Source organism: Lutra lutra, chromosome 5 (genome assembly GCF_902655055.1).
Source record: "Lutra lutra chromosome 5, mLutLut1.2, whole genome shotgun sequence".
NCBI classification, from domain to species: domain Eukaryota; kingdom Metazoa; phylum Chordata; class Mammalia; order Carnivora; family Mustelidae; genus Lutra; species Lutra lutra.
This window is the reverse complement of record NC_062282.1, coordinates 108,235,999-108,253,330: the sequence shown is the minus strand read 5'-3', so window position 1 is coordinate 108,253,330 and position 17,332 is coordinate 108,235,999. Positions and strand designations below refer to the sequence as shown.

The 17,332-nt window shown below is 35.7% G+C and overlaps 1 protein-coding gene across 5 annotated transcripts in view; it reads left to right on the top strand.

Moving 5' to 3' along the window:
- Positions 1–17,332, top strand: part of SSBP2 (single stranded DNA binding protein 2) — a 312,411-nt gene that overhangs the window by 67,411 nt on the left and 227,668 nt on the right. For all 5 annotated transcript variants that reach the window (XM_047730989.1, XM_047730990.1, XM_047730987.1 and 2 more), the window contains one exon: positions 16,699–16,771. In XM_047730989.1, coding sequence (XP_047586945.1) covers positions 16,699–16,771 — 73 coding nt within the window. Of the gene's footprint in view, positions 1–16,698; positions 16,772–17,332 lie in introns of those variants that run through there.

The following is a 17,332-nucleotide window of genomic DNA, read 5'->3' as shown; positions in this document are numbered from 1 at the left end:
TAAGATGGAGTGAAGACGTCTAAGTTTCTTACTTGCCAGAACAGAAGTGAAAAGTTTGATAGGCAGCTTTTTATGCTTTGAGGGCACATTAATTTTATAAATAAATTACCTGCTTCTGTGACCGAAAGTGGTAGTATCAGAATACTGGGGGAAAGGAGAGTAGACTTGAAAGGAAGAGCACTATACTGAGACCGAAATAAACTTGAGAAACAGATGGAAAGTTGTACTTTTTAATCCATACTACAGTGACTGAATGACCTTGTATAAATTTTGAAATCTTCCTGGGTATAATTTTTGTCTTTGACTTGCTGTGAGGATTAATCAGATAGAATTTTCTCCTTTCCTTTTTTTTTTTTTCCTCTTCTCTTTTTCCTTTCCCTTTCACCTCCCTCCCTCCCTTCTTGCCTTTTTTCCTTCCCTTCTACTAACACCTTCTTCCTTCTACTAACACCTGTCCAGAGACAAGAGACATGCCAGAGACATGCTAAGGCTGCAAAGATGATTAATAATTTTTTCCAGTTTCAAATTCTAAAAGAAAACCTAGATACAGTATTCTGTGGTAATTATTTATTTGCCTTTATTTTTATTTTTATTTTTTGGAGAGAGAGAAAAAGGGAGAGAGAGAGGAGGAAGGAGCTGAGGGAGACAGAAAGAATCTTAAGCAGGCTCCGTGCCCAGTGTGGAGCCTGATGTGGGGCTCAATTTCACAACCCTGAGATCATGACTTGAGCCAAAATCAAGAGTTGGACACTTAACTGCCTGAGCCACCCACATGCCCCTATTTGCATAATTTCTATAATAAAGGTACAATGATGTCACAGAGAGAAAGGAAGGAAAATTTAGAGAGGAGATGGTGGTCAGGAAAGGTTTCACAGTTAAGACACATTGGATTAAACTTCTCAAGGAGAAAACCATTTTTCTGGCTTAACAGGAGGAAAGAAGTCCATGCAGTGGTATTGTGCAAACACAGGCAGCTGCGTAGCAATGCTATCCGTTCAGAGAAGTCTTCCATTTGGTTTCCACATGAGTGTGCTAGCAAATTAGCACACACAAAAAGTTGAGTTAGCAAATCTGGGCAGGCTATGTTTGCCATGGTGAGCTATCTGGCCTTTCTCCTGTAGTTATGAGAATCCACTGATGATCAGGGAAGCAACTTTAAGAGATTGAAGGCTTGTAATGATCTTTTGACTTCACTGTGGAGAGGAGTGAGGATGAGGGAAAGGAAGACCAGTTCAAATACTATTACAGTAATCTGGGAAACTGGCAGGAAAGGGCATTGCCATAGAAAATGTATGAGTCATAGACTTAACGATCTAGAATCTGTAGTGACTGCGTATCAGGCAAAAGTAAGGAATTGAGGAATGACCATCAGTTTTTTGGTTTGGAGAGCTGAATGGATATATGTCATTAAAGAGGAAGAAGAGGGGCACCTGGGTGGCTCAGTCGGCTAAGCAACCGCCTTTCAACTCAGGTCATTATCTCAGGGTTCTGGGATTGAGCCCTGTATCGGGCTCCCTGCTTAGTGGGAAGTCTGCTTCTCCCTTTCCTTCTCCTTCTGCCCCTCCCCCTGCTTGTGCGTGCAGGCTCTCTCTCTCTCTCTGTCAGATAAATAAAATCTTAAAAAAAATAAATAAATAAAAAGGAAAAAGAGGAACGATTATGGCCTTTAGGTTGCCTGGGGAGAAATCAGGTAGATGTGCCCAGTAAACAGTTGAATAAATCCATCTGGAGCTTTTAGCAAATTCTGAGTTTCAGATAGAGGTTTAGTAGCACAAAGCATTGACTGTTTTCTATTGACTGGCCTACTGATTCTGAGGATAACATGTAGAAGGAGAAGAGGACCATGAAGTAAACTTAAGGAATGTATCGGTTTAAGGGTAGGTGGAGGAAAAAAAACTTGTAGGAAAAACAAAGCAAAGAAAGTGATTGATATTTGAGGTCCAAAGGAGTAGTTATCCCCAGAATCACATACACTAAAGATATACACCAAGATGGAGATTGTACAGTGACCACTTCTGACCCTGCAAAGCAGTTGGATCAAATTGTGGGGAAGTCCGTATCATGGGAAGGCTGGACAGGAGGCCTGACTTGTCAGCATATGTGCTGGTTAGAAATTGATTAGGTTGCATAAGACTGAAAAGCCTAAATAATAATAAGATAAAATTTATTTCCTCTCAAATAAAAGAACTGTGGAGATTGAGACTCCAGGTTTGCAATGGCAGTTCCATGAAATTGTCAGGCTTCTATCCCCCTTCTAACTCTTGACTCTGATGTTTTAGTCAGCTTGGGCTGCTATGACAAAGTACCACAGACTGAGTAGCTTACAGAAAATAGAAATTTATTTCACACGGTTTTGGAGGCCGGAAGTCCAAGATCAGGGTGCCAGCGTGGTCTGGTTCTGATGAGGACCCTCTTTCACCAGGTAGACTGCCAACTTCTCTTTGTACCCTCACGCAAGGGAGAGAAAGCTAGCTAGCCCTCCGGCGGCTTCTTGTCAGGGTACTAATCCCATTTATGAAGACTCCCCCCTCCTGATCCACTGACCTCTCAAAGGCCACACCTTCAGATACCGTCACACTGGAGGTAGAGTTTCAACACATGTATTTGCAGGGGAGAGGGGGTCACAAACATTCAGCGCATTGCATCTGGCATTCCCAAAGTGGTCTCATTCTCATGATTCAAGATGGAGGCTCAGAGCCCTCATATTCTCCTTACAGGCTGAGAGCAGAATAAGGGAACATAGAAGATTGTACCCCCTTGTATAAGTAAATCGATTTCTCTTTGGCCAAACTTGAGCCAAGTGAACATACCCAGCTTTGAGGGAAATAGGGGAACATTATATTTTAGTTGGAGAACCATAAACTCAATGAAAAATGTGGCTTCTTCCTACTCTGGTGAGCGACCTTGGAGGCAACTAATAAGTCTCTGCTTTAGAAGAGGTTTAAAATTCTTTCTGTGTGTATGTGTTTGGGGGAGAAGAATAGAAACTTCTTAGAGCTCTGCAAATTTGGCTAGTCTGCTGTTTTGGCACTTTCATGGTATTTCTCTTGTATGTTACTGTGGATAATCAGAAGGGAACTGTTTAAAGACAGGAAGAGATTATGCACTTGACAGTGTTTGGATCGGTAGACCATTCTGCTCTCAAACGCATTTAGTTTTGCAGATATTTAGGGAAGCCAATTATAGAAGGCAGACCTTTGCTAAAATATTTTACTTATGTTTTATAAGTTATATTTTGATATGCCAAGAAAATATTGAAATGGCATAGTAATCTGATTTATCACCATGAACCTATTATAACACATTTTCTGTTTAGCTGGCTATGTAATTGTCAATATTAGTGTAATTTATCCCCTTCAACTGTTTTGGAATAAAAAGTGTGGTTTCTAATTATAGGGTAGATTAGCTTAAAAGGATTAAACTAATATAGGATGTAGCAATTTTTTCTCTTTGAAAAGCTAACATCTGGGGAAATTTGGAAGGAGTAAATATGTTTAGAAATTGCCTATTCTCTTAGTGTCTTACGGTGATAGATCTCTTTCTTTTTATTGATTGGAACTCTGCTTGCTCTGGTTTTACCTGTCAAACCAACATACATGGAGTTAATTGAATAATTTTTGACTGGTAGGGTTAGATTTTTCCCATAGATAAATACTTTACATTTTTGATTTGGTAACTTTAGTGCATTGGTCCACACAGATCTATAGGAACTACAGAGGCTTATATAGTGGAGAAAAAAGAGTTCATCTTCTTAATGTTTGCAGAGTGGTGAGAGTAGTGGTTGTGCTAGCCAGTTACCTTAGGTTCAACTTTGACAGGTGATCTTGCCACTTCTTTGTCCTTTACTTGGTCACAGAGTAACATTTCCTGGATATATAATTTCTTTGAGGAAGATACTGAATCACGTTTTGCTGTATTTTTCTAGATATAGGTCTAAGCTTTAAGAGTCACACATCCTGATCTCAGCTCTTCTACCAAATAGTTAAGTTGCTCTGGGCCATATTTTATTTAAAATAAGATTATATAATCTTGTACTTGGGAAGTACTTTAAAGGTCATCCAGTCCAAACTTCTGTTCAATGAATAAAGCCTCTTCAGTATCCCCATATTCAACCTGTAGTTTTACTGTTTGGGCATTCACATTTCCCAATCCCAAAATGGTTCTTTCCCAACCCGTGACATTTTGGATAGCCTTAATGGTTACTTGTTTATATTGAGTTACAATTTACCTTCTTCTTACTGTAACCAGTGGTTTAGCTCCACCCTTTGTAAACATATGAAATTAGACCAATCCCTCTTATAATTGACAACCTTTTCTTTTTGGCAGCTATACATCACTGACACTTTCAACCATTGTTTATGACTTGTCTTTTTTTTTTTCCTTCCTCATCCTTCTAGGAATATTACCTCTCCTTTCTCGTTCTATGCTTTATTAACACATTTAAAGATAAAATTAGCCCTTTTGGCAGGCAGTCAAATATGCTATTAATTCATAAACTTACAGTCAACTAAAACCTATCTTTTTACATGGGCTTTTATTAAGTTATATTTGTTTATCCTGTACAGGTTTTTTGACTCAAGCATGGGATTTTACATTTATTTTTGTTAAACTAACCTTAATCAGATTTAGTGCAGTGTTTGAGAGTATTTGTTCTTTTGGGATATGAATCCAGGAATCTAAATATATTAGTTATCTCCTAAAGTTTGTTTTCAAATTTACTGATTATGCTGTGATTGCTTATCTAAAATCAGGGAGTTAGTTTGATTATTTCTATCTGGACTTAAGGAAGCCGGATTTCTTAGCTCACTTTCTTTTCTTTGATTTAGGCACCCATGAATGCTGAATGTTTCTTAATGCAATTGATTAGAAATTGAATATTTGGAGATTAATTATGTAGAGGTTCATGTTGTGTTTAATTTTGTTTGGTTACCCCCCCCCTTGGCTGTTTTTCTCTTTTATCGGTAATATTGACTTCTTATGTGGAGATATATTTTAGATACTTATTTTAGATACAGATACAATTGAAGAATCAGACTAAGTCCATCTAAATTTGAAAAATATCAATTCCACTTTCTGACATTTAAAAAAGGAATGGGTTTTTGCTTATGTTTTTGAACATAAAATAAATTTCTGTATTCTAAAGCTTTTCATGGTACCCTAAATTTTAATTAGGAGATGTGATAGGGAATGGCTTCTAGATAAACATTTTTTCAATTACAGATGTACATAATAAGGCTCATTTTAATATAAGCTGAAAAAATAATTAAAAGAGAATTATGTAAAAAATTCTTAATAAAATAAAATTACCGTAAGTTGCTGCTCAATAAATTCCTTTCATATGAGAAAGCATTTTATAAGCTGTATAACACTATAAATATAAGTTGCTATTATTACTATATTATATTTCATAATACTAGAGTAGGATCTTTCTATTGTGTACTGGTATATAGAAATCTGTCTCAATAATAGAATATCTTATGAAATCACTTTATTACTTTCGGGTACACAGAGAATTTTACTTTGACCACCAGTGTCGAATATAATATAGATAATTCTTTCATGCTATTACCCTTTTCTTTAAAATCCCCTTTTCTTCCTGCTTATCCCATTTCCTTTAATACCTAGATTAACTGCCATTTCCTCTGTCAGTTGAAGTTCTTTTGTCAAGAGTCTGTTATAATGGCCTCTTCCTATTCTGGTTTCTTGATGTTTTGTTGTCTGGACACCCATCATATGCTACTTTATATTACTGATCTTATTTTTAATTATATGTTTTATCCCATTAACAAGTCTGAAAATTACCTTAGAGCAAAATTTGTATCTTTTTATTTCCCTCCTAACACCTCGAATAATAGTATGAGCTTACTAACTGTTGATGGTGATCAGCGTACGTGTTTATTTGTAAAGTTTCTCAGAATGTTTGAAAATAGTTTATGTTTTTAACATTATTTATATTTATTTTTATGTTACTGATTTGTTAAACTCTTTCTTGGTGTAAAGATGTATTTTCTGACCATATTGCCATAGATTCATCATTAGTGGGTCTTAAATTAATATTTTATTGGTTCTCAGTACTTTATACAAAATAGATGCTTAAGAGTTGTCTAGGAATGAGGTGAATAAATGGTCTGAAGGACTGAATGCTGTAAGTGTCTTACATATTTCAAACCAATGCTAGGAAAATCTGGAAAAAACCCCTCAAATATGTAGTTCTGATGATTTTATGTGGAACTTTAAAAAACAATAGCTCCAAAGAATTTTTTAAAAATTACTGTACATTTATATGTGCTGAAAATTAGAGGGGAAGAATTATCCTTTGTCTTTCTTGACTTGCAGTTCTCCTTTGAGCACCTATCTTCTTCTGTAGTATTAAGAGTTCTGGATCCTTGTGTCTGTAGCTCTAGTCTTTTGAAGCATTTCTTTTTTGTTCTCCCTATACCTTAAGGAGTACAGATCAGAAACATTGCTGGAATTTGTTATGAGAAAAACTCTTCCAAAATTACTCTAGGGAAAATGGAAAATGGATCATAAGCACTAGCCTCACTTAATGGTGCATGTTAATGTGGATGCTTTAAATACGACAATAATGAGGTAGATCCATCTAAAGACATCACTATATGCCAAATGTTGTTATAGCTAGATGATCTTAGGGATCTGGCTGAGGTTAAGGAAGTTGGAATAAGGGAAAACATTAAAAAAAAAGAAGGTGCAAAAAGTAGTAAGGAATGTAGAGGTGCCTGGGTGGCTCAGTCAGTTAAATGTCTGCTTTTGGCCTTGGGTCGTGATCCCACAGTCTCAGGATCAAGCCCCATATTGGGCTTCTGCTCATCAGGGAGTCTGCTTCTCCCTCCCCACCGCACTTGTGCTCTCTCTCTCTCAGGTAAATAAATAAAATCTTAAAAACAAAACAAAAAAAAGTAGTAGGGAATGTAAAGTGAATGGGGAGAAAAAAAACAGATGTAAAGCACAATAGATCTAAATGCCAAAATGGCATGTACAAAGGTTAGAAAAGAGAATTAATAGGAAGAATTGAGAAAAATAAGAGTGATAAAGTCTGGAGGAAATTCTGAGTAAGTTATTTTGGTGTTTAGTAGCCGGCAGGAAAGCATTAGAGGTCTTTTAAATATTTTCTACTCATCTTAATTTCTTGAGATATATAATTTACATTATTTAGAAGGAAGATTTTCTTGGTTATAGTATATTGAAATAACATTCTTAGAATAAACTATTATTGTTCATCTGCATTTGAGGAAAATGTTCCATATAGATAATAATTTAAAATAAGCTTGGGGAAGGAGCTATGAGCTCATGACTAAGTTTTAAAATAATTTTTTCTTGATTATAGGAAATTTGCAAAATATAGAACAGTACAGAGAAGGAAGTAAGATGCTCCACTACCGATTGCGATCACCTTTAAAAAATACTTTTTAAAAAAAGATCAATTTTAGGTTTGCAGCAAAATTGAGTAAAGGTACATAGATTTTCCATATACACCTTGTACTCACTGGCCAAGTCATTTACCAACCTGAATATTATCTGAATATCTCTGAGTTGATCTGAATTGATACCCAATATCACTTTTTTTTTTTTTTTTTTTTTTTTTGGTACTCACCTTTGCTTAAAGCTACTTTCTAGCCAAATCAACCTGGCTACACATTTATGCTGTTACAAGCTCTATTTGGGTTGTTAAAATGAGGGTTAAGTCTACTTTTACTCCAAAACTAGCTTAGTTCTACCTCTGATGTGTTACCTGTGGTTCTCTTCTGAATGCTCTTGGTGTTCATTGAGGTCTTTCTACTGTGAGTAGTTAGTGGTTTCCCAGCCCTGTGTGAGCAATGTTCTTTGGCCAACCTGGTGGAATTTCACCTCATTTTTATATGCAAAAGGCCTCCTATGCAGATGGTTGGAGCTTTTTTCCTGCGTAGCGCCCTCCTGTCTGATATTCTGCCCACAGATTCCAGCTGCCTTAATTTGATCATATAGTTTATCCAGTTTTATAGTTGCCTAAAGAAAGAGGGCAAGTTCAGTCCCATGGCCTTAGTAGAAGTCTTACTGCATGGCATACTCCACCATGGCATAAGAAGAAGTCTGGTGTCTGGCATTAATTTTGATATTAAAACATTGAAATAGTGTATGGGAAGACTTTCAAGGTTAGTCAGAAAGGATTAAGAAGGATTCGTGTTCTAGGTAAATGTAAGTGAAATCTATCCTCCATAACGATAACACAGAAAGTAAAGACTTAAACTATATATATCAAGATTCCATAGGCAAGTGGGAGCCTGGGTATTAAGTATAAAATATTCCAGCTGAATTGAAATGAAGTAAGTACAATTATCAAGTATAGTCAGTACTGTATTTCTAATGTATTTAGCTTAGACAGAAGATTGTATGGAAAATTTTCTATGAATTTTCTACGAGTAATTGTTTCTACAAACTGTTGATTAATTTTTTATGAATTCTCGTTTTTATATCTTAGCTTTTTTTAGTTCTCCCACATTGATAGTAGTCATTTTAATCCTGAATGTACCTTTCTATGTAAGGCAAGTGTTTCTGTTTTTAGGTACACCAAATCATTTAATTTCAAATCATATTCCCAAACATTACTTATCTATCATAAATGACATTAGTGAGACATTAACAGAGTTACATATTTCTTATGCTCAGATATCCATGTAATCATTAAATCTTTCGTTCTTGTCCCTCCCTCAACCGATGCAGTTGTCCCTACCCTAGAACATTTAATATCTTTAGTATCTGTATATCTATCAGGTATCTATTTCTTTAAAACTGATACCAAGAATATAAAAAAATAGACATTTTAGTGTGTTTAAAACAAAGGCTGGGGCGCCTGGGTGGCTCAGTGGGTTAAAGCCTCTGCCTTCGGCTCAGGTCATGATCCCAGGGTCCTGGGATCAAGCCCCACATCAGGCTCTTCGCTCAGTGGGAGCCTGCTTCCCCCTCTCTCTCTGCCTGCCTCTCTGCCTACTTGTGATCTGTCTGTGAAATAAATAAATAAAATCTTTAAAAAAAAAAAAACAAAAAACAAAGGCTGGGTTTTAATATTATTATGTGGTTGCATAGACAGTTTTTGGCACTTTAAATCAGTTTTTTTAGCTTCACTGTTAATGATGAAGAACTTTAAAAAGAGGATGTTAGAAACAGATTTCTAATTTTTTATACCTCCTTAGCACCAGAGTATAAGCTCTGTTGAAAATTTGATCGGGCTGATCTAGTGTCACTGCTAAACTACTTACAGTCTCATGAGTAGCCTCTCAGTAGCTGTCAAATGCTCTTTGCTACTTGTTAGCTAGCTGTGATCCAGCTAACTACTGGCATTTTATCACCTAGGAATCACATTTGGACATTGATACGTGTCGTTGGTCAACACTGGAATTATACAGTGGCTCAGGAATAAGAGAGATCTCTTTTCTAGATCCAATAAAAATTAATCTGCTTTAAGTTTCCTGTATCTAAGTCTTCTCTGGTTACTGACAGTGGGATTTAAGCACAAAAGATGGGGACTAAATTTTGGATGTAGCATTTCAGATACATACAGCTAAATAGTGTGAAATAGTGCTAAATGGCAAGAGCTAGACCATTCTTTACAAATATCCCTCTTGTAGTCCTCTACCATCTTTTTGTTTATTCCCTAATCTTATGTTTTTAAAGGAAGTAAAGAGGAGAGAAGGAAGTTATTGCCTTTTAAGGATTAACTTTATTAAAATGACAAATAAAACATCAACCACCCATGATTAAATAGATTAACTTATTTCTTTAAAACAGACTTTTGGGGGGGGGTATGTGGGGATTGAATCAGTGTGCCAGAATGGTTTTGCCAGCGTTCATGTTGTCAAACTATAGTATTTTATTGAGAGGTGAATCTTAAGGAGATGTTAATGCTAAAATAGGTATCCAAGGGGATATCTGACACTTCTCATTTGAATGTCTTGAATGGAAGAAACTAAAGGATTTTATAAGAGCCTTATGCATGGGGTAGAGAGTCATTCATTAAAAAATATGTATTGGACGGGTGCCTGGCTGGCTCAGTTGGTGGAGCATGTGACTGTTGATCTTGGGGTTGTAAGTTCAAGCCGCTGGGTGTGGAGAGTACTTAAACATAAAATCTTAAAAAAAAAAAATGTATTGGATACCTACCATTTCAGATGCTGGAGATAGAGATAAGATAGGTAAAGTACATTATAGTAATATAATTTCAAAACAAGTTAAGAATAGCTTTTTTTTTTTTTTTAAGTTAGGATCCAACCTTGTCATCCATCTGCATTTGTACATATAGTGAATTAACCAAAAGAATTTTTTCTTTTTTTTCAGGGCCTAACCAAATGAATTTTGAAATTACAAATGGGATCTGTTAACTTGAAAGTTTTATGTTTATTTGAATCTTTTCTTTTCCCTTGCTAAATGTAAGAAGATGGCAAAATGCCAATAATTAGTTTTAATCACCGAAGTTTGGAATGGATGAATGTTTTTTCATATTAAATGGCAGCTTTCTCTTGCTTTGCATTTTCAACTCTACATCTTGAACTGTTAAAAGGATAGTGTGTAAAAGATAGGTTCTTTAATAGGTAGCGGACAGACTTAAGTTTGCAAAGTACATATAGGACATTATGGTCAGGCTGACAGACATGGTCATTTTATATAGGTAGTTGGATTTTTTCATTGCACAGACACTTACCTAATAATATTTCCACATAGTTCATAATTCTGTGTCCCTCATAGGAATATTGTGAGCCATAATAGAATATTATCCACACATCATTAAAAAATGGCACACATTATAGTATGTGTTCCTGAAAAGCTTTATAAATATTAATTTATGTTATTATAATGGACACATGTAAGGTAACTTGATAAATCCTGTTCACAAGATAAAAACATCCTTTCTGTCATAACAATGGTCATATCCACTTTACTGTTCTCTAAATTCACATTTTAAAAAATTAGGCCTTTTCTATTAGCCAACTTTTGTGAAATAATGATTTTTTAAAATAATTGTATACATACATACATACATAGATAATTTACATATGTACATATACATGTATGTAAAAAGACTTAGGATTTAGCTCTGAACTGTAGAATGTATTCACCTTTTACTTATGTGTAGCTTGGAAATCTTGTTTGCAAATGAACAACCCTGTTCTAGAGAACTTTTTAATATCTTGCCCATAGTTCCTTTTTTTCCCTACCATTTCCTTTGGGGGAAGAGATTTAATCTCAAATTAGATGGGTAGATTATAGAAAGAATTGAGTGAAGTAAGGTCTTTACCCCTTTCCCAGACTGTAAAGTCCTTCATTTGCAAGGATGGTTGAGAATTTTCTATGAATTAGACTGAGTGACAGTGCCTGTTGTATATATGCCTTATTAGTTTTTTTTTTTTTTTGTGGCACACACACACATTTTATATTTATTTATTTGACAGAGAGAGATCACAAGTAGACAGAGAGGCAGGCAGAGAGAGAGAGAGAGAGAGGGAAGCAGGCTCCCTGCTGAGCAGAGAGCCCGATGCGGGACTCGATCCCAGGACCCTGAGATCATGACCTGAGCCGAAGGCAGCAGCTTAACCCACTGAGCCACCCAGGCGCCCCTGCCTTATTAGTTTTATACTTAGTTGTCCTAGTACTGTTAAGTGATAGGCATGTAACAGAGTTTGTTCATGTGAATGGTAAAAATTTCTTTCTTTGTTAGATTTTGTAATAGTCAAAAGCTAAATTTGAAGTAATTTTATTTGGTCGTGTGGTAATGACATTTTCACAGATTTTAAAGTTCAGTAGTTAAGCAGAGAGGAGTCACTTAAGTGCTTATTGAATAGATTTATAAATAAATTCTGAGTCATATTTTCAAGCATGAAATTAACTAATGCAAAAATATTTCACTGTAACTCCAGCCAGTTTATTTATTTATTTATTTATTCTTTGATTGTTCTGTATAATTTTTGGTTAAAAATTTTTGTGCATTAAACTTTTCTAAATTTTGGATGATTTCTTTAGCTAGATTCCTAATAATGGAATTATTGGGTCAAAGGTATAAACTTTTTTCCCCCAAATTCTTGATGTATACTTAATGCCAGATTGGCTCTGAAACAGTAATACCAGTTTACTGTCATCAGCAGTATGCATGTCCATTCCCTCACATATTATGTGTTTAAGAATTTAAATCCCATTGTTGCTTTAGTGTATATTTCCTTGATTCACAGTGATGTTTAACATTCTCTTCATTTAAAATTAGTTGTGATTAGGGATGCCTGGGTTACTCAGTCGGTTGAGCATCTGCCTTTGGATCAGTCATGCTCTTGGGGTCCTGGGATTGAGCCCTGAGTCTTGCTCCCTGCTCAGCCAGGAGCCTGCTTCTCCCTCTGCCCTTCCGCCCTGCTGTGCTCTTTCTCTCTCTCTCTCACTGTCAAATAAATATATACAATCTTTAAAAAAGATAATTAGGGGTGCCTGGGTGGCTCAGTGGGTTAAAGCCTCTGCCTTCGGCTTGGGTCATGATCCCAGGGTCCTGGGATCGAGCCCCACATTGGGCTCTCTGCTCAGCAGGGAGCCTGCTTCCTCCTCTCTCCCTCCCTGCCTCTGCCTACTTGTGATCTCTGTCAAATAAATAAATAAAATCTTTAAAAAAAAAAAGATAATTAAAAGTATCTAAATCTGTCCCCTCCCAAAAATACCCCTGACCAAAATTAAGTCAAACAACGAACTAGGAAAAAATGCTTCAGAAAATATTATCAGAGGTTTCCTATTTTTATCTAGCCAAATATCTTAGATTATTGTGTGGTACGAGTGGCACAAAGTTTAAAACTTTTGCTGGAGACACAAAGCTACCATTATGATTGTTAATTAGAGGGCAGTGCTGTAAGGAAAGTTGCCCTCAGGTTTTCTGCAGGTTGTATGGAGATGTTTGCTCCCACTTGAAGTAAGGTTTTAAAGCATTGTTTAGGTTATCTTTTCCTGTTTGTTACCAGTTAGTCTTCATCTGTTACTTCTTACTGTTACTAATGTTTCTACCATTAGCTATAACTCATGTTTCCTTCTACTCTGTTTCTATGGATAGTATATATACATATACATATGTATATGTGTATAAACTCTTACTGCATGATGCTTAATTTTTTCATGTATTTGGATCACATTATAATTCATTAGGTTAAATGCCACTCTATCAAAAGTAGTTAAATTTTTTAAAGATTCTGAAAAGGAAAAAATATTAATTTGAGAGTATAAACATTTAAATATTTATATATTCAATATTTATTTTTTAAATTTCTACAGTTCAGTAGAAATTGAACCCAAGTAAAATGTTGTCTTATGTTTGGTGATCTCATGCCACAGGTAGGGGACTTTGCCATGATTACCTACATGGGTGGGTTAATGTCATTCCCCATTTCTCTGGAATCATCTGTGTTCAAATGATATCTTTTACTGTAGGGCTTTTCCCCCAGAACCTTCTGGGGTTTCTTACTTCTGGTGGCCCTGATGCCTCTATTGTGAGGACCTGATGGGAAATACATAGTATCTGTATCTGAAGCTAGAGCAACTGTTCCTGCTGTTGTTGTGGTTCTGAGTGGTCCATCAAGAGCAGGAATAGGATAGAAAGAGTTGGCAAATGTGGGAGAGATTGTGACATTAGAGTCCAGTACATGATTGATAATATGTTATTGGAAGTGAGGAAATTAGCTGAAATTTTAACAGTCATGTTACTATTTACTGTGTACTCTAATTCTTCTGACAATATTGCAAGGAAGATATTCTTTCTATTTTACAAATGAGGAAAAATCTCATATTCTATTTCACTCAAGGAGAGCACAGGTACAATAAACAGATGGAGAGATGAGTTTAACTTTGGATGTGATCAATTTAACAGAGAAGGATCTTGTTAGGAACTTCAAACAGTAGTTTAGAGAAGCAGGTTTGGAGCTTGGTTGAGACAATAGGGCTAAAGAGATAGGTTTGGAAAATCTTATGCATGGAGATGGTAGTTAAAATATTGGAGATTTGCTGGGTGATGTATTATGGAGTCGTCATGGCAGTAGAGTTAATTAATTATTCACCCATGCAGTGCTCCCTGCCACTGTTTCTACAGCATAGATCTTGGCTGCTTGAAAGCGTTAATTTTGTTCAAGGGAGGTCACAGAACTTGGACATATGAGGTGGAATAATGGATAGGTTTTTTTACAGCCTTGTCCCACTGTATCACCCTGTTGGTGATATGCTGCTACAGCACAGACTCTAAGGGTGGGAGGACAGGCATACCACTTGGAAGATGCTTTAGAATTTTTTGTTATGTCATTTGAAACGCCTTTCCTCCATTGATTCTGTGCCCTTTCCAATACATTTTTTTTATAGTCACTGTCTTAGACCCATGGAGAAAGAACAGGGATTGTTGCTTCTAATTCCATTTATAAAGAGATACCCTTTTTGCTACCTAATTAATTGGAAGAAAACATAGTAGAAATATATTAGCCTCTTAAATATTACGAAGAAGAGATTACGAGGGAGTGATTTGCTTAACTTTAAGGCATGGTGTTCATTGCAAGGACACAACAACAGTTGTGCTCTGGGGGCTGTTCTGGGGTGTTATTCTGGGGGCTGTTCTGTTACCCCCCAAGGACCACCATGGGGTCTCTGCTTCACATTCTGCCTCTCGCTTCCTATTTTTCTAAGCTTGGTGGAACATGCTATTGTTTACCCTTTGACTTCAGCCTAGGTTTTTGTCTGGCCTCTGACACGGGTCTGGTGTGAAGCTTAAGATTTGACAAACTGCAAAGAATTACTTGGGGCCAGATTTCTTCTCAGGCAGTAGCGGGGGACACAGTCCTTGGCAGGCAAATTTGAGGCTTCATAGTGTCTCCCAGAAAAATTCACAAATCTCTTTTTTGAGATGAGATTTGCCAACATGGTCACTGAATCATGTGATGGAGTTGGGAGTCATTGTTGGAGGGATGTGTTGTGTCGGATACAGAGAATGTGTGATAAGGGGCACCTGGGTGGCTCAGTGGTTAAAGCCTCTGCCTTCGGCTTGGGTCATGATCCCAGGGTCCTGGGATCGAGCCCCACATTGGGCTCTCTGCTCAGCGGAGATCCTGCTTCCTCCTCTCTCTCTCTGCCTGCCTCCCTGCCTACTTGTGCTCTCTCTCTGTCAAATAAATAAATAAAATCTTAAAAAAAAAAAAAAAGAAAAAAAAAGAATGTGTGATAAGAATCACCAGTAGGGCTTATTTGTTGAAAACTATAGGAGTATTCCAATTCCTATATCCATTATGGACTTTGGAGATGAACCACACTTCCACAGGAGATACTGCTATCAAAAGACACATGTCATGTCCCTCATGTGTGTTAGGGCAGAAAAAGTGTTGAGAAGCATGATCTAAGAAGTGTCATTCAACCTGAAGAGGTTAGGATATGTTTCCAACAACATACTTTTTTAATCTATGATTAATTTTAACAGATGTCTGTCTCCTCTCCTGTGGTACTTAATAACCACAGAGAAATTCTCATTTTAAGTGTTTGGCAGTTTTGGAATGGGGAAAGAGCTAAAAGGATGGAGCAATTGAATTTGTACAGGCTTTCTCTTTTCATTACATGCATGATGTTTTTTTCATGAAAATGAAGAAAATATTCATTTTTGCAAATGCTATCAATCTTTAACAATCAAAAATTCACTTGGCAAGAGAAATAGTGTAGCTCTACGGAATTGTGGTTATTATTACATTGTTTTGTTTACTGTAAACCTGGCTTAATATTGGTAAATATAGTGTAGCAGAAACTGAACTGTTATGAGCTATCTGGGCATCAGTCCAAGATATCATTAAAAATACTGCCTCAGACTAATTTGGGTTTATGAATAATATTTTGTTAACAGCTCAACTGAAATTGAGCCACATGGTGTAGCTTAAAATTCTGAATCCACAAGATAATGAGAGTAGCATAAGTGAATAGTGCATACTTAATATTCTGTATTTGAATGATAAATTTATATGTAATTTTGCATTAACCTTTAAACTCTAAGTACCCAAATGCTTAATATGATTTGATGTTTTTAAACTTTACGTAATGCTGTTGTTTGCTAAAAATTTGAATCCTTATAAGCTAACGTATTATCTTATTGGTTTAACAATTAAATCTAAAGAGTAAGGAGAGGTTGCCTGAACAAATATTAAAAATGAGCTTTTAGCACCCATTTTGGCATACGGATGTACAAAGAACTGGAGTTTATGTTACTGTTCACCAAAAAGATCAGAGGATATAAAGTTGTTAGAAAGGTCCAATTACTTAATTCATTTATTTTAATAATGAAAGATAATAACTATACCTTAAAATAGGTTATAGAGATTATTGTTTGTTTATAAATTATTTTTTTGTTTGTTTATAAATTATTGATTATGTTAGGTATAACAAAGGAAATGAGGTTATGATAAGTGACATGATTCAAAGGAAAAAAAATCCCTATTTAGATGTATCTTTTCAAGAGAAGATACATTTGCCTTTTTTCTTTGTGTGCTATTTAGTTTAAGTTCTTTCTGAACAGACATGTATGAAATTCCAATGACAAGATATGGGAAGAGTTGGTTTTCTGTTACTGTTGGTGTGTAGGATATTTTTGTAGTGAAACAATATGTGCATTATTTAAAGAAGGAATGTTAAATACATGTCTTCTCAATAAATATTTTATTCATTTTCCAGGTTAGCACTCTACGTATATGAATATCTGCTCCATGTAGGAGCTCAGAAATCGGCCCAAACATTTTTATCAGAGGTATGTTTGATATATTTTCCGTATTTTATGTTGATATCTTATATAAGTGAATGAAAATATTCTGTAACAATTATTTTTAAAAAACTACTATTATATATTATATAGTAACTGCTTGGTTATCAGTATCCCTAATACAGTCTTTGTAGATTACTTGTCAGCATTTTTAGTGTCCCATTTTCATGCCAGTAACCGTCTACTCAACTTTCTAGTCATTTTTCCCACCATAGAAATATAAACTAATATTAGCCTTGGCAGTAATAACCAAGAAGGCAAATTTGCTTAAGAAAAAAAAAAGACAAATGCCTCCATATCTCTAGTTTTAGCTGTACCTTATTTTGGCATTATTCATAATTTTGTAAAATATGGTTTTGTTTTTATTTTGTATGGATAATAGTGGATTGATGACTAAATTTCAGTTAGAAAACATTTTGATCTTATTTCAAGTTCTTATGTCTTTTCCTGCTTTCCTCCACATTTTTTGAAGTTTGAATTTGAGCCTTTTACAATGGTACTTTCTCCTCTTTTCTTCTTCATTTTATATAATGATGAGGATGAGGAGGA